A 27,611-nucleotide genomic window follows, 5' to 3' on the forward strand; every position below is an offset into this window, starting at 1 on the left:
ATTTGGATGGGGGGACTGTGCATGGCTCTTTTCAAAGTTTAAAACTAGTCACTAAGGCCATATTTTAAAATTTTTAAAGAGTGGATAAAGAAAATGTGTGTGTGTGTATAAATATGTATCTACATATTTATATGTAGATATAAATAATAAATAATACAATGGAATATTATTACAATGGAATATTATTCAGCCATAAAAAAGAAAGAAATCTCGCCAGTTGTGATATCATGGATGGATCTTGAGGGCACTATGCCAGATGAAATAGATCAGTCAAAGGAAGACAAAAACGGGTGGTCTCACTCGTACGTGGAATCTGAAAACGACAGCAACAAAAGCGAGCTCGTAGATCCAGAAAATAGATTGGCTGTTGCCAGAGGTGGGGGAGTGTCAGGGCGGGTGAAGGGGCCCAAAAGCACAGCTTGCAGTTATGGCAGGTAAGCCCTGGGCACGTGCGCACAGTAAGGCGACCGTAGTTAGAAGTACCATGTTGTGTGTTTGAAAGTCACCAAAAGTAAATCTTCGAAAGTTCTCATCCTATGGCTGGTGACGAACAGCATCCACACTTGTCCTGGCGACCACGTCACGGTGGGTACAGACGCCAAGTCATTACCGTGTACACCTGAGACCAACTCGATGTTATATGTCGATTATGCAGCAACAAAAAGTTAAACACAGGAGAGAGTGTTGCCGCATTCCACGTGATGTGAGACGAGACAGACTCTGCATCCGTCCCTGTCCTGGGCCACTCCACGGTGCTCTCATCTGTGTGTCTGTCCGTCTCCCATCTGTCCCATCAGCTCTCTGTCCACACCATCTCTGAATGAGTGAATGAGCTAAAGAATCCCCCGGAGGAGAGAAGCACTCCAAGGACACAGAGACGGGATGTGATGGCTGAATGGGGTTTAAGAGAAAGGCCTGTTGAACACACCCCTGAATTATGTCCAAGTTGCTAAGTTATAAAGCCCAGAAGCAGAGAATTGAGTTGGTGAAATTTCAAGTAAAAATATGCACAGGATTGTCATAAATCACATATCCCATAAAACGAATGAAAAAGTGGGATTTATCTTTCCCAGGCAGCACTGGCCTCATTACCCATGTGTGTGCCCCCTTCCTTCCCCTCCTGCCGCTTGTGAGTAATGAGGCTTGGAGAGGAACCTTGTGTCCTTGGCGATGCCCACACACGTTCTTTTCCCGCTCCCGTTTACGGGGTGCGTGTGGATCCGTGGCTGGGAGCGCTGCGAGCCAGTGGACGATGCCCCTCACATCTTCACAGCACCAAGCTCGGCAAACCGATGCACGCTCGGCCAGTGCCCTGCCACCGTCATGCTCTCCTACCCAAGAACACAAGCCCGGGCCATAAAAACTCAGGTCCGGCCCCTGTTCTCAAGGACGTCACACTGTGAGGTTTCACGTCGCTTTGCCCTTCAGGTTAGCCCGCTTTTCAGTCTCTGTGTCAGTGGGTCTTCCAGAGAACCCTTCGGGAGGCAACGTTTCCCGGACTGTCAACCTCCTCCTTTATACCGAACCCTGATAAGATTCACAAACAGGAGTCGTGCTCATCAAAGTGAAGTCGTTCAGTCGTGTCTGACTCTTTGCGACCCCATGAACTGTAGCCTACCAGGCTTCTCCATCCATGGAATTCTCCAGTCAAGAATACTGGAGTGGGTTGCCATTTCCTTCTCCAGGAGATCTTCCCAACCCAGGGATTGAATCCGGGTCTCCCGCATTATAGGCAGATGCTTTACCGTCTGAGCCACGGAATTTCACGTTTGCTTCTTAAATTTAAGTGAATCGATTTTGTTTAAAGTGGCCTGAATACATTTTTAAGATTCAGAAGAGTCCTTTCTCAAGCCCGTATTTATTTTCCAGGCCCTTGCTCTTTTGGGGCCCAAGTCTGAGTTGAAGATTCAGGGTCAGGGCAGCATCAGTAAACCAGCCACAGAGCACGGCTGGCTGTTCTGAGATGTGAACTGAGAGGCTCAGGAGCAAAACCTGCTGGGTCATCCAGGGTTCTTCCCACCATGCCGGCCTGGCCGCAGGGCGGGGGGCTCTGCGGCCCCACCCTCCTGGGGCTCCCGTCTCACGTCCAGACTGGGGCCCAGACGCTGCTTCGGCTGCCACGGGTTCTGCTGGGCAGCTGGCTGAATCCCAGGCCTGAATCCTCACTCACTCTTACTCTGCAAGGGAGGTGATTATTGCCTGGAAACCAGTCCAAGAAAGGCTCAATGCCTCAATTCTCTAAAAATATGTATCTCAAAAAAAGTTCTGATTTTTTTTTTATACCTTCATTTGCTTCCCTTTTTGAAGGATTAAGTGGAATGTAATAGTTGTGTTGAGGAGTAACCAGTCTGCAACATGGGACTGAATTCAGAGTACACCTGTGCGGGAATCCAGGCAGTTGCCTCTCTCAAGACACATCCCCAGACAGTTAGCGCAGCTCATTCGTGTCAGCTTCTTGGAGGCACACATTGGCCAACTCAGAACCGGGAGCCAGTGGGGGAAGGGAGACGGTGACCCGCACGGCCTCAGCATCCTTGCCTCCCCCACCCCAATATACTCTCAGGCTTTCCTCTCCTGATTTCTGACTTTTTTGTTGCTATGGATAATTTTTTTCCCAGGCACACTCAAGGAACCTATTTGTGGGTATGTATCCACAAAGGAGAAGGCAAAAGGAGAAAAGAGTGGCAGAGGATGAGCTGGTTAGATAGCATCACCAATTCAATGGATGGTTTTCTCAATGGAGAAAACTCCAGGAAATAGCAGAGGACAGAGAAGCCTGGCATGCTGGGGTCATAAAGAGTCAGACACAACCTAATGTCACAACAGGAATAATCCGCAATACGTATCTCAGGTGGTAGACAATTACCAGCGAAGATTTCGAGTTTGGAGTTTCTGGCTTCTTCTTTTCCCCAACTAAGAAACTCACAGCCGAGCTGGAGTCAGATAGGCCCAGTGTTCAGTGTGGTAGGAAAAGCTTTCTGGAGACCTAGGTAAGCCGAAGTTATAGAATAGACTCCATGCCCCATAGATCTGGAGCGAGACTGCTCATTCTCAAAGATGTCCACATGTTTTTATTCCCTTACCAATAATTTCTGTTAAGTCTGGGAAGAAATTTCCTGAAAGACTGAATCAGAAACTTGAACACATTCCCAAGGAAATCAGTGCTCTAACTAACGCAGGAGCTACAGCTAGACGTCGTCCCTGTGTCCCTGCGAGGGACCGCTGGCCAGCCCGGAGCCCGCATGGGTGGACGCTGTCCCTTCCTATAACGTGGGATGACAGTTACCCGCCTCCCTTGGCAAGAGGAAAGAATGGGAGATGGAACATGAAGGCGGCACAGGTCCTGGCTTGCCGACTGACACACACAAACGATGGCTGCGTTTCTTCACAGCAAGGGACCTGGCAGCAGACAGGGGTCCCGGACCCCTGCCCCCTCAACGCTCACCGACGGGACCCAGGCTCTTCAGCGTCCTTGGTCCCACTCCTGCTTCAGGGCCTTGGCACTGGCTATCCCTGGGCCCAGAGAGGTCTGCAGGGGGCTAAATCCCAGCTGAGTCCTTCAGCTGCCATCTCTGCTCAAGTGTTGCCTCCCCAGTGAGGCCCACCGACATCCACAGCTGGGGGTTGCAGCCCGGCCAGCTGTGGACGTTCCTCGCCCTGCTCACCAGCGCTCAGCCGTCCCACCGACCCATCGTGCAGGCCACTGGTGTCTTCTGTTTATCGTCGGCCTTGCCCCACCTGGAATGGAAGTTCTGCTAGGGTGACCGCTCTGACACCCAGAGCAGTACCTGGCACGTGACAGGCACCCACCGAGGCTTCGTCGGGGAGAACGGAGGTGTATTTCCCATGTCTGTGATATCACTGTATTTTTAAATGCTTCGCTCCGTTTTTAAAGTACTCATTCTAGTAAAAAGCCAAGGTTGTAATTTCTCTAACATAGTGTTGCTGATAATAATAATAATAAAATGATAATGATGATTTTTTTTTTTCCCGAGTACCTTTCAATGTATGTATTACACCAAGGCTGCAAAGCATCTTCAAGAATAGCTGGTAGATGAATCATCAGATTATCGCATTAGAATGATCGTGGAGCTCTTGCTCCAAAGAAATTATTGGTTTTCCCTGCTGGAGTGTGTGTGTCTCAAATGCATTCTCTTTCAGGGATAAACTTAAGGACCACAATCAAGATATCAGCAAAGCACTCGCCAAACTAGATAAATCCAGAACTGGCTACATATCCTTGGGCAGGCTGCAGAGGCTGCTGCAGGAGTGTGGCTGTTCTCTGAAGGAAGAGGAGCTGATCGATCTTCTAAACAGGTTTCCTTTGAGCAAGTTAACTATGGTTCTCACAGCACTGAAAATCAGGCTGGTCATGTCGCTTTCATGAATTTTTCCTTCCCTCTTCACTCAAACAGCCTTTCGGCATTGAAGTAACCCCCATGCCACCAAAAACTGAGTTTCAACCTGTGTTCAGAAGTAAAACTATAATGTTGTACTCCCAGAACATTTATAAGCCAATGTGACTCAGTTAAAAAACAAAAAGAATGAGCCTTCTAATAATCCTCTGGTCGGGCTATGTTCTAATGGGTTTGAGTCAACCCAAAGCAAAAAGAAAACAACTTGACAAATACATAATTTTCCTGCAGGTGTGTCCAGCAGGACAATCATCATTTTTTCACATTATTTTTCTTTCACCCACGTTATTCATACACTTGGGTAGGAGTCAAGTCATCCTCTGCCCTGATGTCCCCCACCCCCACCTTCTCCTCCCTAGAGTCAATAACTTCCAATGCTTTAAATGCCTATTTTTGGTACTTAAGTTAATAGTCGTAAGTGACAAACTTAAATAGCTACTTATTGATTTTTCACTTTTAAGGCCGTGTCTATTGGCTCCCTATCAGGAAAATGTGGGTTTGACTCTTTTTCACCCATCGCATAACCACCAACCCCCTCACCGCGCCCAGCCTCCCCGACCCCATGGAAACCCACGCACATTTACCTGCATGGGCTCCCCGTTTGCCATGTCACCTCCATGGGTTCCCCGTTTGCCATGTCACCATTTGCTGTAGTTGAGTGTTCAGGGTTTATATTACTGTGACGGAATGATCACTTTTCTTTTCCTATGTAGCATTTTGTTTTCCCTAGAGTTAATCATTATTTTTTCTGTTTGCTTCGTTTCTATGTACTTCTTATCATTAATTAAACCCCAGTTCACTCCCATTTGTGAAATCTCTTTCTAGTGTGTTCAGACAACCTCAGCTAATCTGTCAGCTTTATCTTCTCCTATGTCCCTTTTCACGTTCCTCAACTCTCAGAAACTTTCTTGATTTGTTTCATTAACGAGCTCCTCTCCTGTTTGTTTCTTTCTGAGCCTCCTACTGTTATTGACTAGTGAGCCACTTAAAGTGTTTCCCAGTATTTTAAACCTTTCCTGTCCTCCATCCCTTTTTCTTCTTGCTCCACCTTCTGGGAGATTTTCTCAGTTTTAGTTTGCAACCCTTCTTTTGAGATTTTTATCCCTGCTAAAAATACTTTTCATATTTTTAATTACCAGTGCATGTTTTTAATTCTCAGAATATTCCTTTTCTATAGTATCCTGTTCTTGTTTCATGGATATACTAGTTCATTCCTCTGAAACTATTAACAATAGATTTTTTTTTTTAAAGTTTTCTTCATTTGAGAAATGTTGCTTCTCTCCTCAGTGTTGCTTTTTCCTCCCATCTTCCATGTTAGACATTTTCCTCAAAAATATGCCCCAAATAAGAGTGAGATACTAAGAAGCACATCTAAAGTTCTGCACAGATAGGTAGAGCTAGTCAACTTTGGTTGAACTACTTTGGCAGGGTAATCTGGCAGGTAGTATCCTTGAAAGACAATGTCAGAATGTCAGAATCTTTAAAACTTTTCTTTTGAGCTTTTCAGATTTCCCAGGGACTAAGATTGCCAGGTAAGACATAAAATGCTATGTTAAATGTAAATTGCAGATAAACAGTGTGTGTGTTCCATGCAATAGTTGGTATCAGTTCAGTTCAGTCGCTCAGTCGTGTCCGACTCTTTGCAACCCCATGAATCACAGCACGCCAGGCCTCCCTGCCCATCACCAACTCCCGGAGTTCACTCAGACTCACGTCCATCGAGTCAGTGATGCCATCCAGCCATCTCATCCTCTGTCGTCCCCTTCTCCTCCTGCCCCCAATCCCTCCCAGCATCAGAGTCTTTTCCAAAGAGTCAACTCTTCGCATGAGGTGGCCAAAGTACTGGAGTTTCAGCTTTAGCATCATTCCTTCCAAAGAAATCCCAGGGCTGATCTCCTTCAGGATGGACTGGTTGGATCTCCTTGCAGTCCAAGGGACTCTCAAGAGTCTTCTCCAACACCACAGTTCAAAAGCATCAATTCTTTGGCATTCAGCCTTCTTCACAGTCCAACTCTCACATCCATACATGACCACTGGAAAAACCATAGCCTTGACTAGACAGACCTCCTTTGTTGGCAAAGTAATATCTCTGCTTTTCAATATGCTATCTAGGTTGGTCATAACTTTCCTTCCAAGGAGTAAGTATCTTTTAATTTCTAAAGTTATTTTTGTTCATCTGAAACCCAGCTTGCTGGGCCCCTCCCTCAGGCTCTCTGACTCAGCCTGGGCCCTGGGAATCTGCACTCCTAACAAGGTCCTGAGTGATGCTGACGCTGCTGGATCAGAGCATCCTGAGAACCATTGTTTGACACCTTTTAAAAACTCCTTCTTCTGTCACTTTAGGAGGAAGTGAACTAGTTATGTGCTTTGGGGCCCCTTGAACTGCAAGCCTTATCCCCTTGTAATTTTGAATCAAAACAATTCATTTGATTGCCCCTCCTCAAACTGCTTCCATGGCTCATAGCTGTGCAGGCTGGCAGTTCTATGACTGAGCACCTGGATCACACCTTCCTCTCTTTGTGAGGTGAGGATATTAGCATTCCCTCTCTTCCCACTAAAAAATGTGAGCAGTTGCTCTAGAATTTGCAGCCCAAGTGGACAACTAGCCTAAGTCTCATGTCAAGTAACACGTTACTACTTCACGGGAGGTGCAGGTACCTTATTACAGAGTAAGTGTTCCCAAGTCCTGTCTCCTGTTCCTTAGGGGTCCTCAACCCCTGGGCCACAGACTGGTACTGGTCCACAGCCTGTGAGGAATCAGATCGCACAGCAGGAGTTGAGCGGTGGGCGAGCTAGCAAAGCTTCACCTGCCGCTCCGCATCACTCACATTACCTCCTGAACCATCCCCGCCCCCCATCATCAGTGGAAAAACTGTCCTCCACAAAACTGGCCCCTGGTGCCGAAGAGGTTAGGGACGTCCGCCTTATAGCTTTGCTGTTATCCACCTCACCTGTCCATTTGCTATAATCACCCAATACATTGTAACATTGAGCAAACAGTGGTTTATTAGACCAACTAAGAATAAGAAAGATAAAAGATATTATTATTTTTAGAATATTTATTTATTTATCTGGCTGTGCCGGGTCCTCGTGGTGGTACTTGGCATCTTCTATCTTCATTTTGACATGCTGGAGCTTTAGTTGCCGCATGTGGGATCCAGTTTCCTGACCAGGGGTTGAACCTGGGCCCCTGGCATTGGGAGCATAAAGTCTTAGCCACTGGACAGCCTGGAAGTCCCTCAAAGATATCATTTTACCTTCATTTATTCGTTCTCCCATGCTCTTTCTTCCTTCAGGTAGATCCATGCTTCTGGCTCTTTGATTTTCTTTCTGTCAGAAGAATGCGTTTTAGCATTTTTGAAGGCCAGGGTGGCTGTGATGAATTCCCTCAGTGATTGTTTGTCAGAGAAGGTATTTATTTCTCCTTCACTTTTGAAAGATAAGTTTCACTGAATATAGTATTCTAGGTTGGTGATTTTTTTTTCCTGTCAACACTTTAAATATTTCAGTCCACTCTCTTCTTACTTGCATGATTTCTGATGAGAAACTCCATGTAATTCTTATCTTTGTTCCTCTATAAACAAAATTTCCGCCCTTTCTGGCTTCTGTAAAGATCTTCTCTTTGTCTTTGATTTTCTACTATTGCCCAAGTTACCACTTATGTATTCCTACTGGCTTACAGCTCCAAGGGTCTTTGTTCCAGGAAAGCAGATCTTGGCTGTAATTCTCTGTGTTCACCCATCTCTCCAGATTTGGAGGTAATGTTTTGCCCTGTGACCTCAGTTTTCTGATGGGACCAAGAAAGGCCATTGGTTTTCAGTCTGTTGGGCTTCCTTCTTGTCGTAAGAATGAGAGTGACCCTTCCAAGCTCTTAGGCACAGAGCCCCGCTACCCACTTCCTGTCACCTTTTCTCTCCATGTCCCACCTTTTGTCGGCTATGATATTTTTTGTGTGTGAAAGCTAGTTAACTTTTACATGACCTGCAGCCCCAACCAGATCCTCTCTGCTTGATTCACAGGTTGATTATAAAACTCAAATGCCATTAAACAGCATTTCATAATTATGACTATGTACATATTCATAATTCATAGTATTCAGTGTCCAAGTAATGAATGAAAATTAACTTTCTTCTCAGCGGCTCTACCCCTGGGCCTCCGTGTCTACCTCATCGTTGGCAAACCTAGGGACACCGTGCATGTTTCTTAAGCCATTTGCGGAAAGGCTATAAGTGAATATGTACAGAGTCGTAACTATGAAATGCTGTAAACTCTGCTGTAAACTACTTCCTAGAACAAAGAGAGTAGGGTGATTTCTTTAACTATTGCTGTTTTCTAAAGTGGGGCTCAGTGTTTTCTGGAGTTCAACATCGTCAGCCTTCAGCTCCCCCAGCGTCTGCCCTAACTTTCTCTTCCCTCCAATTTCCCCTGGGCTCCCTCCGCCCGAGAGCCTGGCTCCTCACATCCTGTTCCAGGTCCCCACCAAGGCCTCCCAGACTGTCCAGGGTTGGAGCCCCTGTTGCTTAAGCCCACATCTTTTTATCTCTGAATTTGCTTTCTTATTTTGCTGGAGTATTTCCTGGAGTAATTTCCTAAAAAAGGGGGGGACAGGAAAACAATTTTCTCAGTTCTTTGTCTGAAAGTGTTTTTTGTTTTCCTTTGCACAGATTGTTAGCTTGCTAGAACATAGACTCCTAGAGAGCAAGTCATTTTCCCTTAAAATTTTAAAGGACAGTGTTCTAATGTCTATATGTATATACATGTATATGTATACATGTATGTATATGTCTGTGCACGTAAGTGTATGAGTGTGGATATGTGTGTGTGTTTGCATAGAGAAAAGAAGGACCATTTCATCCTCAAATGCCTGTATCCTCTTCTTCCTTAAATAGGGTCTCCTCTCACTAAATCTATTTCCAGCTGAACATGAATTCAAATGCATTCAGTGAATAAATCACGAAAAATAGCACCAGATAAATAATCAACTAAATGATTACAAGAGACTCTTGTTAAAACGTAGTTAGGCCTGATACTTTCGTAAACACCACAAGGGCTGTGGAATTTCTGTAGTCCACCTGTCAATGGGGTGATCAACTTTTTTACGAGTTGAAACCTTAATAAGGATCCATCGCTCAGTTGCTTGTTTCTTCTCAAAGACCTCTTGATGATAAACATCTCTGTTATTTATAATTATATGTAGATTATTCTTTTCTAGATCCAAAATAGACTTTTCTAAATAATACTGAGATTAGCATATGCATTTGATTTTATTACTAAATTTTAATACCAAGTTGGCAATTTACCCTGCCGATGAAACAGAGCTGATTATCCTCTTCCTTGGCATCTCAGCCGCGCGAGCCAGAGACGCGGGGCCCGTGGAAAGCAGCTCTGCAGCTGTGGTTGGAGAAACACAGCTCTTGGCTCCTTCTCTTTAGAAGCTGCTATTCCAGTCGCTGGAAACCTTCCTCTCCACTTGCTGGCGTTCCGAGCTATTCTTTGACACACACTCCATCTTGCGAAGGAGCGCATAAGGGTTAAGATGCCAGTGATCCCCAGGGAATCTGTTACAGAAACGTGAACTTTGAGTGCCATCAAGCTGTGTTTTGCATTATTTTACATCTTTAATAAATAAGCTCTATAGTCTCAGGAAACTTGGATTTGCTCTTGCAGAGTCTTCTTTTAGAATTAAAGGTATTTTTCTGTGTGTTGGAGTGAAGTGCAGGAGCCTCTTTTTCCGTGTGGATGTCCTCGTTGAGACGCACACCCAGATGGAATGTCTTCTTAAAATATTTTTACTTATTTATCTGCCGCGTCGCGTCTTAGTTGGGCCACGTGAGCTCCTTCGGTGCGGTACCCAGACTCTCCAGTTGTGGCGTGTGGGCTTAGTTGCCCCGCAGCACATGGGGTCTTCGTTCCCCAACCAGGGATCGAACCTGCATCTCCTGCTGTGTAAGGTGGATTCTTAACCACTGGACCACCAGGGAATTGCTATTTGAGAAAATACTAAGCTGTGTAGGTTTTGTGGAAAAAAAAAAAAAAAAAGGTGTTTTGGGTGCTCTCAGCTTGCCAACATAGTTTCAACCACTCTTTGAAAAAGAATTTAACATCTATTTTACTCAGCCCCTGTTTTCCTTGCCACTGGCTTTGACGTATTTCCCTGATTTCAGAGTCCTTACCATTTCTCAGTGAGAGGGCCCTGGTCAGCTAAGGTCTCGAGGAACACAGCCCCTGCGCCCACCACCAGAGTCCTGCCTCCATCCCAGCTGTTGCATCACCATCAGATGCATCTCCCCAGATCACATCTCCACACACGTCACGTCTGTGCTGAGGCTCCTGCATCTGCCCCCATCACAGGGCTGGATTCCTCCAGCCAGTTCTCCTCCCCCACCCTCTGCTCTTCAAACCCTGTGAGCCCAACTGTCCAGCCTTCAAGACTCAGAGCGCCAGCGCTGTGCGGTCTGTGGCCCCACCAGCAGCAGAGACGGGGCCGTGCCCTCTCCTGTCGTAGCCCTTCCCTAAGCCCTCGTATAACAGCATACCTGGCCCATGTGCGGCACCTATAGGCCAGGAAAGGGCGCCTCCCCTTTATTCATGTCCTCCGCACTGTTTTGTACTCAGCAGGTGTTTGTTGACTGAGTAAGTGATGGCGTTTTTAACTCATATATTGTGTTCTTTCTTTGGGGACAAGTTGGGGAATCGCCTGGCACAATAACTCCATCAATTACCTTGACTTCTTGCGAGCGGTGGAGAACAGCAAGCCAACAAGACCTCAGTCCCAGGAGAAAGAGGAGAGCGTGCTGATCAATTTTGCAGCCCTAAATCCAGAGGAGGTTCTGAAGAACATCCAGGAAGTCGTCGCCACCTCCAGTCTGGCTTTGTCAACGGTACGGCAGGCCACACACGCCTTTACTGTGGGGACCGAAGCCCTGGCACCATGCCAGCTCCTGAAACCCACCTCACAAACTGGCCCCTCCTCCTGGGCCCCTCCCTCTCCCTCCACTCTCCTGGGGCATCAGAACCCGATGGTGGGTCGGCAGCAGACTGTTGGTGTTAACACGTGTGTGTGTCCATTTTTGCTCTGTGCAAAGCTGCCATGATCACAGCCAGCATGTGTTGCGTGAGGCCGAAGCACACGCCTCCAGCAGAGGCTGGATCTGCGGTGAGGGCAGGGGTTTCTGGGCAAAGAGGGCAGAGGATGGAGGTCTCAGGTGAGAGTGGGCTCCCGGGCCCATGGGGGTAGACGATGCCATCTCAAGGTGGCCTTGAAGAGGCTGCCCATGGCAGGGCTGTGGCCAAAGTCTCACTGTGACCAGGAGCCCCAGGAGTGTGAGAAGGGAGTCCCCCTGGTACACTGACATTGAGGCTGACATTTCTTGACCCCGTGGGGTATGTCAAGACCCAGCCTACGTGGGGATAGTGCCATGGGGCGCATCCTCGGAAGACAGTGCCCAGGCCATGCTCCTGGCGAGGGGCTGGTCCCCCTTGAGGGTCCCCACGTGAGCTGCCCCCTGCAGCAGACATGGGAAGAGGAGATGCCATGGGCAGAGGGCAGGCCTTGCCGCCTGATGAGACGGCAAATCCAGAGCCGCCCGTGCAATGCCGGGCGCGCGGTCCAGACGGCACAGTGAGAACAGCACTGTCTCTGTGACTGTGATACGCAGACCCACGGACCCGCCCAAACTCCCAGGCCCGGGCTTTTTAACCCCCTCAGTGCCGGGAGGCAAGCTGGGCTCCTGGGTCCAAGCCTCAGGGGTCAGGGGGAGAGACGAGAGGCCAGGGGCAGCCCAGCCAGCCCGTGACTGTTCTGGAATGCCAGCAAGCGTGGCCTTCCTCCCAGACAGCAGAGATGGTCTGCGTGTAGGAATTCACAATGAGGATCTGACACTTTTGTGTCTTTTTTTTTTTTTAATGACTATCTAAAAATCACAGATTAGTATAAGCTCGCTGCAGGTCAGCTGGAATCCCGTCTATATACCCTGTCAACACCAGGTTGCCCAGGCCCAGGGGTCGCCTTGTGAGGGTTGCAAACTCAGTGTGCACGGGGGGCCAGGAGTAAGGAAGTGACATGGGGGTTGGGGGGCGGCCGCAGCAGGCCAGGGGGCATAGCCCTGTCCAGAGGGCAGCTTCTGCTCAGCACTTCCGCTGACCGACCGCTGCTGAGCTGAGAAATGGTCCCAGCTCAGCTAGATCTTTGCATTTTTTATGAGCAGCTATGAAACCTCCTGATTTCTCAATGTCAACACATGTTTCAGATCTGTCGGAGGCACCGTGCAGGCCAAATAAGTCCACTGCAGGGTGGCCCTGCCCTCTCCCAGCTCAGGGTGGCTCTCAAACTGAGGTCCGTGGAAACTGCGGGAGGAGCTACGGTTCTCACTCCCAAGAAACACTCCTTAGGAGGCGAGGTTTTAAGCAGGAGAGTGAGATTCTCTGGCCACGAGACTGCAGGTGGCCTGTAGGGAGGGTGGCCTTTGTGGCAGGGAGGGAAGGAAGGAATGACAGTGTCTGGGGAGAGGGGTCAGCAAGGGGACCAGAGACAAATAAGGTGTCTCCTCAGGTCACGGGGGACCCGTCTCGATGCAGCCTCTTATTTCTGAAATGATGCAGCGACACCTTGTATATCTGCAGAGTCTATAGCTCCCTGCTGCTGCTAAGTCGCTTCAGTCATGTCCGACTCTGTACGACCCCATAGATGGCAGCCAACGAGGCTCCTCTGTCCCTGGGATTCTCCAGGCAAGAATACTGGAGTGGGTTGCCAGTTCCTTCTCCAATGCATGAACGTGAAAAGTGAAAGTGAAGTCGCTTAGTTGTGTCTGACTCTTCGTGACCCCATGGACTGTAGCCTGCCAGGCTTCTCCATCCATGCCTTTGCATATCTGAGCCTCCCCAACCCCAGCCTGTGTGTGGCTTGTCAGGCTGGACTGATGCACGAGGAAGCCACCCAGCCCCAGGGAAGTGTGGGTCCCGTGGCCACAGTGAGCCAGACCCCAGCTCACCCCTTAGGTCCACAGAGCCTTGTTTGGCTCCACGGGGCCTTCTAACGCCCTCAGGACAGGATGCTCAGTCAGGGCCCTTCATCTGGAGGGTTGTTCCCCTTAACAACCTTCTGAGATCCACTGTGCGCAGGTACCTGGGATGGATGTGTCTTCAGGTTTGCTGTAGTAAAATTTAGACAAGCGCGGGTTCTGAAGTCCTGGTTTTTATACTGAAGACGTTCAGCGCAGAGAGGTTGAGGGCTTACGGTGGGTAACACAACCAAGGTTCAAAGTCTACCTCCCGGCCGTGGCGCCAGAGGCGTCCCACCGTCCCTGGCTGTGTCGTATCGCCACAGACAAACGCAAGCTCGCAGCCAGGCAGCAATTTGAGGTTAATTTAGTGACACGCATAACACCACCCACTGGACCGAGGAGGGTGCCTAATTAGTCCTGAGTGACAATTAACCGCAAGGGAATTTGGGTTTCCGTCTGCAAGCACGTTCAATTTTCACTTAAGAAACTAAGATCTTAACCTGCACCTTGATATAGGTTTTCTAATGCAAGAGAAACAAATAGTTTTGTTTCAACAGATGGGGGGAAACGTGCTTCCTTTTTATAGCAAATGTTTGCACTTTGGTTTGACTGCTGTTCTGCTGGGTTGACACTGTCTTCCGCAGCTTCTCCAGCACAGATGTCGGTGGTGGGGTGTCCCTGGGAAGGAAGGCCGTGTGGGCTCTGGCCAAGGGTGGGCAAAGGACAGCAGCCTCAGGGTTCAAGCCCTGGGGTGGGGATGGGAGGGGTGGTCCCCTGACTCCTCCTCCTGGCCACACTTCTGACATTAGACTCCTATCACGAGACCCCTGCCCTACATCCCAGTGCAGTGGAATTTCACCTGAGCCTCTAGTTATGAATGATTCATTCAGGAGCTCGAGTTTAATGATGAAGAGACCTCAGGCAGGTTCCTTCACCCCTCAGCTGGAGACCAGTGAGGCTAGAGTTCCTCTCTCACTCTTCTTCCTCTTCATATCCGGGTTGGAGGGAGGGAAGTGAGTTTCCTCAACAACACATCGGCTCCTATACCAGGTGCACCTTCTACCTGCCTCTCAGTCCTGGGGCATTTATTTAGTAATTTAGAATCTACCGGGAACTCCCATTCACTTGATTTCATTTGCATTCCGAAAAGCAATACTTAAGAAAAATATTTTTGAAATATTTGACTGTAATATCTGCTTTTTTTTTTAATTGTAGGCATTTTCTGCATTGGATAAAGAGGACACTGGGTTTGTAAAGGCTTCAGATTTTGGACAGGTTCTTAAGGACTTCTGTTACAAACTAACAGATAACCAGTATCATTATTTTTTGAGAAAACTCAGACTTCATCTCACCCCCTACATAAATTGGAAATATTTTCTCCAGAACTTCAGCAGTTACGTTGAGGAGGTAAGAGTGTCCGCAGCACATAAGCATTTCTCTTTGGAAAAGGGCTAAAATTAGTCTTGGCAAAATAGATAATTGATTAAAACCGTGTCACATAAATCGGCAATCACCTGAGTTAATTAGCTTATTATAAATGAAAAGTTGATATTGATTCTACATTGAGTGTCAGAAGGTACATATGTATCCTTTACTTCACTGAAATGTTATTTTATTTTACTGATTTTCAAAGTTTAGGAGAGGCTTCAAAGTTCTAGGAGTCATAGATCCCTGAAGATGATCTGGTGTCCAGAGAAGTCAGGCCCTGAGGGAGTTGGGACCCACTTAGGAGACCCTTGTTGGGACCCACTATGTTCCAGGCTCTGGGCCATGCAGCAGCCAAGCCTGGGGTAGGGGTCAACGTGGTTGTAGTGGGGTCCTGGGGGAAGTCTAAGGGGACTTCCTGGAGGAGAGTGGGTGGCTGACCACAGGGCTCTTGTTCATTCCCAGGACCACTTCTCTGGCTCCATGAACTGTTCCTTCTTAGGCTGTTTCCTCCATCTCTAATTGTAAATGGACTAACATCAGTAGTGACAATCACAGGCTACTTTCAGTGAACTTGGATTTCTTTGGTCGCTATTCTGTGCTGAGTCAGACGGTGCTATGGTCCCTGCCTTCATGGAAGAGGAGATAAAAACAAATATGAAAAATACAAAAATAATGCGGCAGCTAAATCTCAACAGGCTGTGCTGGGATGTATTTAACTGCAACCCCCCCCACCGCCCACACCCCGCTGACACACACACACACACACACACACACACACACACACTGTCATAGCTGGATTCTCCTTGTCTGGAGAATTCCACAGACAGAGGAACCTGGCGGGCTACAGGCCATAGGGTTGCAGAGAGTCGGACACGACTGTAGCAACTTAGCACACAGGCACGCGTAGCTGGACGCTTGGGTCATTTCCGACTGCACAATCAACATCTGAGTCCATAAATCCTCAGTCACTCACGTGGGATAAACTCTTGAAAGTGAGGTTGCTAGAGCAGATAATATGAATATTTTTAAGGTCTGAGGCTCCATGCAGTAATAATGACAACAGCAAAGTCTATGTGGGTGAGGCACTGTTCTTAACCCTTTATACACACGTAATTCTTCTGCGGTCACTAGCGGCACATGCTAGTAATATCCCATTTCGTAGACGAGCCCTGGGGCACGGATGTCAAGTCATTGGCCACAGTCACTCCCGGAGGTGGTGGCAGAGCTGATTAGTGAGCCCCAAAGCCTGGCTCCCGCCTCCAGGCTTCTAAACTCTGTGCCAGCTCCTCTGGGGACTGTGAAGATTTTCGTCTTTGCCATTTAGGTGGTCATTCCTATGTACTATTGTGTTTTCTGTTTTAAAACTATATATATATATATGACGTTATATCAAACTCTTCAGAGTTTTAGGTTTTCTTGCTGTATTATCAGGAATTTAAGATTTATTCATGTCGTTACACTGGCTTCAGTTCACCCACTGAAGCTGCTGTAGACCTAGCCGGTGAAGGGAGACATGGATACATTCTGCTGAACGAGCAAACCCCATTCAGTTGTCCTGCTGCTCACAGCGGGCAGGTGGTTTGCCGTTTTCTCCGCAGCAAGCAGAGCACAGTCGGCCTTCTGTGACTGTGACCTTCGCACACTCAGGGTCACTCCACGTAGACTGACTGGGTCGGGGAGGGAGCGGGACGGCACAGGTTCAGCTCCACAGACGCACCCACGGTGGCTGCAGCGAGATCGGCGTGTGCTCCGGCCGGCCCTGCGGGAGAGCTCCCCACGTGCCATATCCTGGAGCCCTTGGTATTCTCAAGATTTAATTTCTGCCGACACTTTCGAATGTTATCAGCCACCCAGGCTCCCTCCTCTGGGAACTACCTAAAAGGGCCCCACTTCTTTGTTGGGTGGTCGTTGTAAATATCTCCTCCTGATCCGTGACTTGTCTTTTCTCTTTGTTTATGGTGACTCTCCCTGTTTTTATGTGACTTACATCTTTTCGCTGATTTTAAAAGAAATACCTGCTGAGAAAATTTTTGAAAATACAAGTGTGAAAAAAAAAAAAAAGAAAACAGTCATTTAACCCCATGATGATGGTGCAACAGTAACAAGCTCCATCCTGCTGAGCGAGACCTTCTGTGCATCACCTCACCTGGGACGAGGGAGGGGATGCGTGGAGCAGGTGGGCTCCGGAAGTCAGGGACCACCCGCCTGCTTCCTCAGCTGGGTGGACGCCAGGCAATTCAGCTTCCGAGCTGCTGCTCTTCCCAGGGCCCCGGGGCTGCTTTGGAGAGCTTATTCGTCTATTTCTAGTGCCTCCCCGCCCCCAATTCTTTTATTGTGGTGAAATACATCTACTGGAAATGTCACCATCTCATCCTCTTCTAAGTGCACAGCCCGGTGGCATTAACTCCACTCATGTTGCTGTGTAACCATCTCCAGAACTCTCTTGATGTTGCAAAAGCGAGCCTCTGTCCCACTTAACTCCCTACCCCTCTCCCCCAGTCTCTGGCAAGCACCGTCCTGCTTTCTCTATGAACCTGACTACTTTAGGTGCCTCGGGTGAGTGAAATCGTACAGTACTTGTCCTTCCGTGTCTGGCCTGGTTCACTGAGCGTAACGCTCTCGGAGCTCATCCTTCTGTAGCACGTGTGAGAACGCCCTTCCTTGATAAGTCTCAAAATATCCGTCGTGCGGATAGACTGTATTTTGCTTACCCATTCACCTGTCAGCGCACACTTGGGCTGCTTCCAAGTTTTAGCTCCTGTGAATAATGCCGCCATGAACCTGTGCATACAAACCGAATGCGTGTTTTTACCCAGTGGAGGTAACGCTGTAGATGTAATCACGTATCTTGGTTTTTTTCTCTTTAACGTTACGTGTCACTTCAAGTTCTTCCAAACATAAGTTAAATGTCTGTATAACATTCCACTGACTCTTTATTTTTAAGCATTTAGAGTTTTTCTCCCAGTTTTTGAGGTTGTCATTTACTTTGCAGTGAACACTTTCTATGTCTACGTCCACATTTTGGATTTTTTCTCCTAAAGAAAGAAACCGAGAAATAAAATAACTGGGTTCAAAGGATAGGAATACATTTATTGGTCTTGAAAGCAGCCCCATTTAAAGAAAATAATTTCTTTTTCTGTGAGGTTGCAGCCTATGAAATTGCCATCTTTAGAGCCCTAAATGATTGACTATTGACAATTTCATATGGTTTAAGCTAACAGTAATAGTTGCCATTTGTATCCATTTACATGATTTGGAGCATAGCAAGCATTGTGATGGAGAATTGAAGTCACCCTTCGGGATAAAGTGTTAACATTTTGGAATGAAAGTGTTAATCACTCAGTCATGTCTGACTCTTTGCAACTCCATGGACTGTAGCCTGCCAGGCTCCTCTGTCCATGGGATTCTCCAGGCAAAAATACTAGAGTGAGTTGCCATGTCCTCCTCCAGGGGATCTTCCCGACCCAGGGATCGAACCTGGGCCTCCTGCATTGCAGGCGGATTCTTTACCACCAGGAAAGCCCAGTATCTTGGTATATTTACCTCTAGTCTCCTTTCCTATACAGATATCCTTTGGCGGTGGGGTCAAGGACAGGGAGCGTGTGCTGCTGAATTGGGGGGGGTTGTTGGGGATTTTCCTCAACTCTTAAAAGACTCTTTTTTTAAACAAACATTTATTATTTGCATCAAAGTAGTATATGCCCATATAGAAAAAAAAAGGAATTGTTGCCAAAGATTTCAGGACAGAGACCACTTTATCAGCTGTTCACCCCAGTCCCATCCCACAAAGCAGCCCCTGTAACCCCTGCTGTTTCTCTAGCTATACCTCCCTGTCCCTCAGCTTCTTGTCCCCCCATTTCTTAGCCATCCCCCGCCCCAGAACTTTCACCATTTCCCACCCCTGCCACCTAGCCTCTCCTCCAGGCCCCTGCACATCCCTCCCGGAGCTGCCTCTTCCCCTCCCACGACATCACTGGCGTTTCCGCGTCAACAGTGTGTCTCTAAAGCGTGGATCTGGTGGGATGTGCCCCCTCCCACCCACTTTGTCCATCAGCCAGGGCTTCTGGTGGGCCGCTGCGCACCCAGCACTGGGCAGGCTCCTGAGGTCAGCCATTGAGCCGGGCCTGTATCCTAGCAAGAGAGACAGATGAGCAATGAGAACACGTATCAGATGTCAGCATCTGATCTGTGCTGTGGGGTCAGATAAAGCTGGGCAGAGGAGGGCCCAGTGAGAAGGGGACATCTGAGCTGAGACCCGGCGGAGAGGAGGGAGGGAGTCACGTGACCTCTGGTTGGAGGGGGGCGCCCTGAAGAGCCCAGCTGGCTTGAGGTTGGGCTGCCTGGGCTGGGGCGAGGGGCAGGGCAGAGAAGGTTAGTAGCAGGCACCCAGGGAGTGATGGGGTGGGCGGCCTCGTAGCACTTTGAACCACGTGGAGACCCAGGGAAGGTTTGGGGAGAAGAGTGTTGTGACCATGCGGGGCCTCGGGGGAGAAGACTCGGGGGGCGGGGGCCAGCAGGGAGGCCGGCGTGCCCAGGGGAGGGACGTGCTGGCGGGGATCCTTTGGCAAATGGAAGGTGAGAGAATGAGTCAGGAGCAGCCCTTTGACTGAGGAGGGGAGCAGGGGGACAAGTGTCCTGGGCCATCGGTTTCACCGATGCCCCATCACCGGACTCACAGTGGCTTCCAGGTCTCCAATTGCTACAGCGTGTCCTTGCCAAACACCCATGAGCACGTGCCCAAACCCTTCCCGCGGGCCCCACTGGCCACGCAGAGTCCTCACAGGCCCCGTCCAGAGGCTGCACCGTTGGCAGCGGAGGAGGCCCATCCCTGCTCACGGGTCCCTCTGAGCATCGCTGCCGGCTCTGGAGTCCCTGAGCCCAGAGCATGGCGAGGGGGGCTGTTCCCAGAGCCTCCAGCGTTGCCCCCTGCTTCCCACCATGCTCATTCCACCTGACCTCATCTCGGGGTCCCCTGCGCCTCTGGAAGCACCTTGCCGAACATTCCTAAGAGGAGGCTTTAGGACTAACTGTAACGCGGGTGACGGCAGGAAGTGTGCTTCAAGACAGATGGGGGCTGGGGGGCTGGAGGGGCTGCAGCAGGGATGCTGGCACCCCCCAGCCCACTGCTCAGCCCTCCTGCTCTGCCCATCCGCGTGCACTAGGCGCTTGGGGTGAAATGGTATCAGCCCCTGAACTGGCTCGGGGAGGGGGTGTGAAGATGGAGGTGCCTTTACCAGAAGAGCAAGTTGAGGCTGGGACTGCTGACCTGAAGGATGAGGCACAGGGTGACCATGGATGTTCAGGGCACGTCCATCTGCTGATAGGGGAGGGGGCAGGGGCAGACCACCTGGGCCCCACACGCCTCGCTCCAGAATTCGGGTCCCAGACCCTGGAGACGTCTCAGCAGGGACGTAGTCGGCTCCCACGAGGGTGGACTGGGATGGCGAGGCAGCTGTGGATGAGCCAGGACCCTGCCCCTACCTGGTGGCGATTTTGGAAGTCTAGTTGCGGGCTGACGACCATTCTTAACAGAAGGAAAAGAAGTTAACTAACAACAGGAACAGTTAATGCATCCTCCTCGAGCTCATTAAATACGACACCAGCCATCCCTTCCTCTAGGGGATGCACGGGCAGCAAGTAATTAAAAGGAGATTACCGAAATGTAATTAAGGCGGTCGGGACCTCTCCTTGCAGAGGAAGTTCGCCGTGAATAATCCCCAGCTGCACTGAATCCGCTCTTGGAGAAGGGATAGCTGCAAAGGTAGGGGAGGTGTAGCGAAAGGCCTTGAGGGAGCTGGGAGCACCCGGAGCGTAAAGATGGAGGCTTCACCCATCTCTTAGATGGGGGCCAAATGCCCCCCCAAACCTGTATAGATCCGTCTCCTGTGTCCATCACACACTGCAGGGAAAAGTGCCTCAGCTCCCATCACACCAAATGCTGCGGAACTTTCCAGATCCCAGGGTGCAGCTGAGCCCTGGCGTTTCGGCCCCCACTACACCATGGCACACCCCTGATCAGATCAGATCAGTCGCTCAGTTGTGTCCAACTCTTTGCGACCCCGTGAATTGCAGCACACCAGGCCTCCCTGTCCATCACCAACTCCCGGAGTTCACTCAAACTCACGTCCATCGAGTCAGTGATGCCATCCAGCCATCTCATCCTCTGTCGTCCCCTTCTCCTCTTGCCCCCAATCCCTCCCAGCATCAGAGTCTTTTCCAATGAGTCAACTCTTTGCATGAGGTGGCCAAAGTACTGGAGTTTCAGCTTTAGCATCAGTCCTTCCAAAGAAATCCCAGGGCTGATCTCCTTCAGAATGGACTGGTTGGATCTCCTTGCAGTCCAAGGGACTCTCAAGAGTCTTCTCCAACACCACAGTTCAAAAGCATCAATTCTTCGTTGCTCAGCCTTCTCCACAGTCCAACTCTCACATCCATACATGACCACAGGAAAAACCATAGCCTTGACTAGACGAACCTTTGTTGGCAAAGTAATGTCTCTGCTTTTGAATAAGCGCTCCTCAAAGTCGGGGGAGGGGGGGGTGCGCAGCCAGTACAGATCGACCATCCTAGCATCGGCTCCACGCGTGGGCCCCGTGTCCCCCACAGGGACCCCGCACCACCACCCAGCCCCGAGTTCACAAGCTGCTAACCACCGAGGCAGGCACCGGTCAGCTTTGCCGGCCAGAGTCAGGATGAGACGCACTCGCCTAGGTAGCACCAAAGAGGAGCAAGGAGGTATTATGAAAACCGAAGCACTCCCAGGGCCTCGGTCGCAAAGTAAAGAAAGATTAACCAGGACAAGCCGTGGATGTCAGCACCAATACCTTTCTCGTAAGATTCTCGCAAGCCAGGTGAAGGTGTCACCTGAGTGTCTGCCCTCAGCAAATACCTCTTTTTCACTTCTGGGAAAAACATTTTACCTTCAAAAAGCTACGTGCGAGCTATATAGAGTATCACCTTGTTTTTAGAAAATCATTTCTGTTTAACATTTAAGTCTTAAAGTGAAATTTCAGTATCCTTTGTGAATATAAAATAATGCTCAGAGCAGACATAGAATTTTTAAAAGACACAGTAGGAACCCGTATAAAATCTTTCTACTTTATTACCATGGAAATAATGGAATTTTTAACAAAGTGCATCCTTATTCAATGCAGAGTAATTATTTTGCCACATTTTAGCTAACCGAGACCCAGTGAGATCAGTCCTTACCTGGTGTTTATAATATATCACCTCTAAACTTATCCAGTGAGAGGTTAAGCAACTTGGAGATGATTTTTTTCCTAAGGGAGAATTTAAGATTATAGTTTTCAACCAAAGAAGAGACTGTAACCCACATCAAAATGGTTGTAATCTTTCATAAGCATCACGCTTATATTAGTTGCCAACAGTGTTACTTTGATTTATTTTTCTTTTTATTGTAAGTATAATGGTGTCCATGTATTTTTAATGAATATTGTAAAGAATGGGGACATTTCCTTTTCAGGAAAAGGCCCAAAGATTATTGGAAATAAGTTAAAGAAATTATTAACATATGCCATTCCAGTTATTTACTCTTTCCCCTAATGCCAAAAAAAAATCCAAGTGCTCTAGATATAATTTTGGGGATTTTTGAATGTTTCCCCTAAATTTCACTCACTTTCCACCTCCAATGGAATACTTGCTACCTGTTGTTATTGTTGTCCTGGAGACGATCGAGGACACAGCAGCTTGGGAGGGATAACTCAGGTCACTTGGACACTTGGGGTGACCTTGGTGAGAGTGCAGGGTGAGGGGCTCTGGGCCACCGTGCCTGAGCTAAAGGAAAAGAAACAAAGTCAACCGCGTGGAATGAAAATGACACCGTCGCACCAGAGGAGCAGTCAGGGGCCAACCTGCTCAGGTTGCCTGACCACCAGTCAGCGTGACTCACTGTCCTCGTGAGGTTAAAATGCATGTGTGCATGCTAAGTTGCTTCAGTCGTGTCTGACTCTTTGTGACCCTATGGACTGGGCTCCTCTGTCCATGGGCTTCTGTTAGGCAAGAACACTGGAGTGGGTTGCCATGCCCTCCTCGGGATCTTCCAAACCAGGGATCGAACCCGAGTCTCTTTTGTCTCCTGCATTGGTAGGCGGTTTCTTTACCCCGAGCACCACCTGCAAAAAAACCAGTTCTCCCAAACCCGAGTGGTTGAAGCACCCCACAGTCCAGGGCCCCACCTGGACCTGGAGCTTCCGGTCGGAAGGAAGAGCAGTGCACGCCCGCCACCCGCGCCTTCATCAGCTTTCAGGAGGGGTGGGCAGTCGGGAGGACTGGGCACCTGCTGCTCTTGCAGCTGCCAGATGGGCCCCAGCTGGAAGCAGGACGGGCTCGCCCGCCAAAGCAAACTCAGCCTGGTCTCCACGCGTCTTGCAGAAAAGCAAAGAGGCCGTGCCAGGCTTGCAGCCACCTGAGCCCGCCCACCGCAACCAGGGCCAGCCTCAGCCCATCTCCAGGAGGCCTTGGGCAGCTCCTCCAGTGCCTCACAAGCATTCCCCTGGTATCTGGGCTGGCACTCCCTCCCTACTCCTACATGGGCGGGACACTCTCTGCCTATTCAAGTAAGCAGACTGTGGTGTAGCCTGCCCTGGAGACCCTCACTCATTTCGTCCCTCCAGGGATTTGTGATCCAATTCAATTGCCGTGTTTGGATCAATTAAACACCAGCACTGAGCTGTACTACTGATTCTACAAGGTCATGACCGTATCAAGAAGCTAGAAGTCAATCCAAGAAGTCGTTGTCCCAAGCAGGCCTTGCAGAGCAAATCCAGGATGGCACTTGGGTCTTAATTGTTACCATATACACGTGTGTCTGGCTTGGAGGGGAGCTGCTTGGGTTCTGGCTTTAACTGCCCCATTCAACTGGGAGCTTCTTACCTCCCCACGTTCAGCAAACATGAGCAACGATGTGCCAGGCCCTGGGCCAGCCCTGGTGTCCAGGCCGGTGGGAGGACAGGTGACCACGCACAAACCTCCCCAGGGGCAAGGACTACTCCGGCAGAGATGGCCCCGACCATTCGTTAAAGAACCAGAAAGCTCCACCTCTCAGCCTTCACTGAAGCCTGAATGTGAATGGTCCCTGATAAGAGACTGGGAGAAGGAAGCGCGTCACCTCCCTGGTGATTCTGCCCAGCCAGTTCCTGCATCTTCTTGCCACCCACAGTCAGATACCAACGTCCAAACAGAGGCTGATACCCACTGGGCATGTGCTGTGAGCCCAGCCCTGTTCCAGGCACTTTACCTGAATTAACTCAGCTCATCCTCCTAAGAACCTTTTCAGCTCAGTTCAGTTCAGTCGCTCAGTCATGTCCGACTCTTTGCGACCCCATGGACTGCCCCACGCCAGGCCTCCTGTCCATCACCAACTCCCGGAGTTGACTCAAACTCATGTCCATTGAGTCAGTGATGCCATCCAACCATCTCATCCTCTGTTGTCCCCTTCTCCTCCTGCCCTCAATCTTTCCCAGCATCAGAGTCTTTTCCAATGAGTCAGCTCTTCGCATCAGGTGACCAAAGTATTGGAGTTTCAGCTTCAACATGTCCTTCCAATGAACACCCAGGACTGATCTCCTTTAGGATGGACTGGTTGGATCTCCTTGCAGCCCAAGGGACTCTCAAGAGTCTTCTCCAGCACCGCAGAGCGGGCAACAGGAACAGAGAGCTTCAGCATGTATTCCCAGCCGCACAGCTAGAAGCACCAGGGCCGGGATTAGAAATCCAACCAGCACCAGGGCCCTGCTCTCAGCTTGCTGCTGTCAGTCTGAGAGTCTGAGTGTCCACTGTACAGGATTGCTATTCTGGTTAAGCAAGTTAATGTGGAAGGAGCTTTGCATGGTTCTGAACATAGCCAACACCAAATGTCTGCATTATTATTATTTTTCATTCTATCCTCCTTCACTGAGTGCCTGCTTAGTGTACAATGTTCAGTAATGATGTGATTATACAGTGTGTAATTTATTTGGGTGGAAGAATTCATTTTCATAGTTTCATAAATGACTTCAGCCAGGAGTTTATTGAATCATTAAAGGGTCACAAGGGTAGCTCAGGTGTTTCCTCTGTTTCTTTGCATTTTATGGCAATTTCGTGCTACCAAAGGGTCTATGGATTGGGTGTTTGCAGACGTGTCAAGTGGATCCTCTGCGAATGTTGAGCTGTGGAGAGGAAGTGAGCCCAGGGAGCCGGAGCGGGAGGCCCTCGGTCTATGTGGTCAGGGCAGAAGAGGCAGAAAGGGCTCTCTAATGAGCTCGCAGTGCGTCTGGACGTCGGGAGATGGGCTTCTCAAGTGTCAGGATCAGTGCGTGCAGAGACCCAAGATGGGAAACCCGTACTTTGGGAACAGCTGGAGTGTGGGTTTGGGGCCAGGGTGAGGAGAAGGAGAGGGAGGGGGATGTGAGGCGGGGACAGAGGGTCCAGGAGGGAGGCCATGGGCAGGGCTCTGGGGTGGGTCTCCCCCATGCTTGCCTCCACCGGCATCCCAAAGCATCAGCTTCTCCAGGCAGGGGCTGGCCTCAGCCGTTCAAGTCCCCGAGCCTGGGACAGAGGCCCGCAGTAGCCCTCAGTCTGTGTTGATGCCTTTCTCGGGTAGGCTCTGTATTCGTGCGTGTGGTGGGGGCTGGGGTCACAGGAGGATGGGAGAGCACAGCTCTGAAGTCAGGCCATCTTGAGCTCCGTCATCAGCTCACAGGGGAGCAGGCCAGGTCCCAATCTCTTCAGGGAGAAGCCCCACTTACTTGTCTAGAAACAGGGATGACACAGCTGCCCCCAAGGGCAGAGGAGCTTCCGCAAGGCTGCAGCTCAGAGCCTGGGTGAAAGAGCACAGCAAAAGGTGGCTCCCAGGACCGGGTCTCAGTAAGCCTCGGTTCAGTTGGCTTGAAGCTTGGCTTGAGTGTAGCCTTTCCAAAGGAAAAGGAAGCTGAAATCTCCAGATCTGCATCTGTTTATCACCCAGAAAGAATCCCTGCTCGGTCAGAGACCCCAGGGTTGGCAGCGTCATGCCCCAGGAAACCCGAGTGGTACCCGCAGTTCTGGCGTATCTCCCTCACTTCTGCATGCAGCGCGCTGAACTGCCAAGGCCGATCCGTCCATCACTAAGGCCTCCAGGCCTCCCGATACCCGAGTGTCCACCCTTGGCCCCGTGCGCGGGGGTCCCTGGGAGTTGCCGAAGTTGGTTCCTTGATCCAGCAGGAGGCCTCTGTATAGGCACGTTTGCACACAGAGCTTTCACTTTATTTTCATCTAGATTTTTTTAATGTTTTATCTTTTTTTTTGACAGGCAGTTTTGCTGCTGTTGTTATTTTTAGCATTCATTAATTCACTGTAAATACAAATGAAGATACAGTACAATTAATTTCTTTGCTAATCAAAATATTTGATCAAATGAAGCAATTTTTCAATTCTTAGAAGTAATTACACTGTTCTTTAAAAGGAAGTGGAAGAATTCTTTACCGAGTATTTCTAATTAGGAGTTTTTGCTACCTGCTGTGTTCTTATTCTGTATGAAATTTCAGGATTTTTTTTTTACCCCTCCTCTAAGGAATCATGGGAAAAAAACTGTTTAATTGTCTCCCTAAGTATTTAGAACAAAACTTAGTAGAAGAATCATGCAGTCTGGTTAGCTTAATTATATCCTTCCTAAGAGTTAAATCAATATACCGACGTGTTTCTAACCTAAGAGCTGAAGCAGACCTTGCTAAACCATGTGGACCCAGCCAGGTAAAGGCCACCTTGACACCCACAGGACGAGTGGCATCTGGTGACCATTGTCACGGAGCAGTGACAGTCAAAAGGCCACCTTCTCTTCTCTGTAGTCTGAGCTCAGTACCTTTTATTTCTCACTAACCAGAAATTCAGAACTGAATCAGTCAGCTGTCGCTGCGTAACAAAGAGCCCCAGAACTTCCAGGACTATAAACACTTGTTCAGCTTTTGCATGTGGGCTGGCTGGCCGGGGCTCAGCTCTGGTGGCCTCCCTGGGATGTCTCTGCTCCCTTGGACCAGAGCGAAGCAGCTCAGCTCCTCTCAAGACAGCACCACAGACACAGGGGGGCTTGCCGATCACGCAAAGGCTTCTTAATGCTTCGACCCCATGGCACTTGCTGACATTCCCTTGGCCAAAGCAGTCGTATGGCTGAGTGCAAAGCTGTGGGATAGGGAAATATTCTCAGCTCTTCGGTGGGAGGAAACCCAGAGCCGCATGGCAAAGGCTGTGGAGACAGGAGCTGAGGAAGCAGGCCTTGAGTGCCCTGTGCCTCCGGGAAGCATACACCCGCGTGTCTCCGTCTCCAGCTGCACTGGATCACGTGACAGTTCGCCCACCCTCCCTGCTGTGTTCTCGCTTCCCTGTTGTCTAGAGAAGTTGCTTAGATACTGTGTCATGGAAAACTGATAAGTCAGCCAAGACGTGGCTGGACACAATTAATTGACAGGGTACTAGAAGGCTCTTTTCTAAAATCACTCCCTTAATAGAGCTACTGAATGAGAGTACAATGAAGCCGAACACGAGGTAACAGAGTTCCCGGGTCAGTGAGCCGTCCAGAGCACACCCTGCCCTGTGTCACTGATTCTCGTCCTTGGCTAACTTTCCCCAGCTTTTTTGAATTGGGGGGGCACAGGCTTCTCCCTTGGGGTTTCCCCCTGCGTGCATGCTCAGTTGCTAAGTCATGTCCACCTCTTTTGCAGCCCCATGGGTTGCAGCCAGCCAGGTTCCTCTGTCCGTGGGATTTCCCAGGCAAGAATACTGGAGTGGGTGGCCG

The 27,611-nt window shown here is 49.4% G+C and overlaps 1 protein-coding gene and 1 long non-coding RNA gene across 2 annotated transcripts in view; one reads left to right on the forward strand and one right to left on the reverse strand.

Annotated features, from left to right (window-relative positions):
• Nucleotides 1–27,611, forward strand: part of EFCAB6 (EF-hand calcium binding domain 6) — a 258,271-nt gene that overhangs the window by 202,995 nt on the left and 27,665 nt on the right. The window contains exons 24-26 of the mRNA XM_055565985.1: nucleotides 4,162–4,317; nucleotides 11,101–11,296; nucleotides 14,633–14,824. Coding sequence (XP_055421960.1) covers nucleotides 4,162–4,317; nucleotides 11,101–11,296; nucleotides 14,633–14,824 — 544 coding nt within the window. The remainder of the gene's footprint in view (nucleotides 1–4,161; nucleotides 4,318–11,100; nucleotides 11,297–14,632; nucleotides 14,825–27,611) is intronic.
• Nucleotides 18,543–20,696, reverse strand: LOC129641215 (uncharacterized). Its single transcript, XR_008709278.1, has 3 exons — nucleotides 20,502–20,696; nucleotides 20,112–20,369; nucleotides 18,543–18,976 (listed from the first exon to the last, which is right to left on the reverse strand). It is a non-coding gene; the product is annotated as an uncharacterized LOC129641215 (long non-coding RNA).

The sequence above is a fragment of the Bubalus kerabau genome, chromosome 1 (assembly GCF_029407905.1).
Source record: "Bubalus kerabau isolate K-KA32 ecotype Philippines breed swamp buffalo chromosome 1, PCC_UOA_SB_1v2, whole genome shotgun sequence".
Taxonomy (NCBI): Eukaryota; Metazoa; Chordata; class Mammalia; order Artiodactyla; family Bovidae; genus Bubalus; species Bubalus kerabau.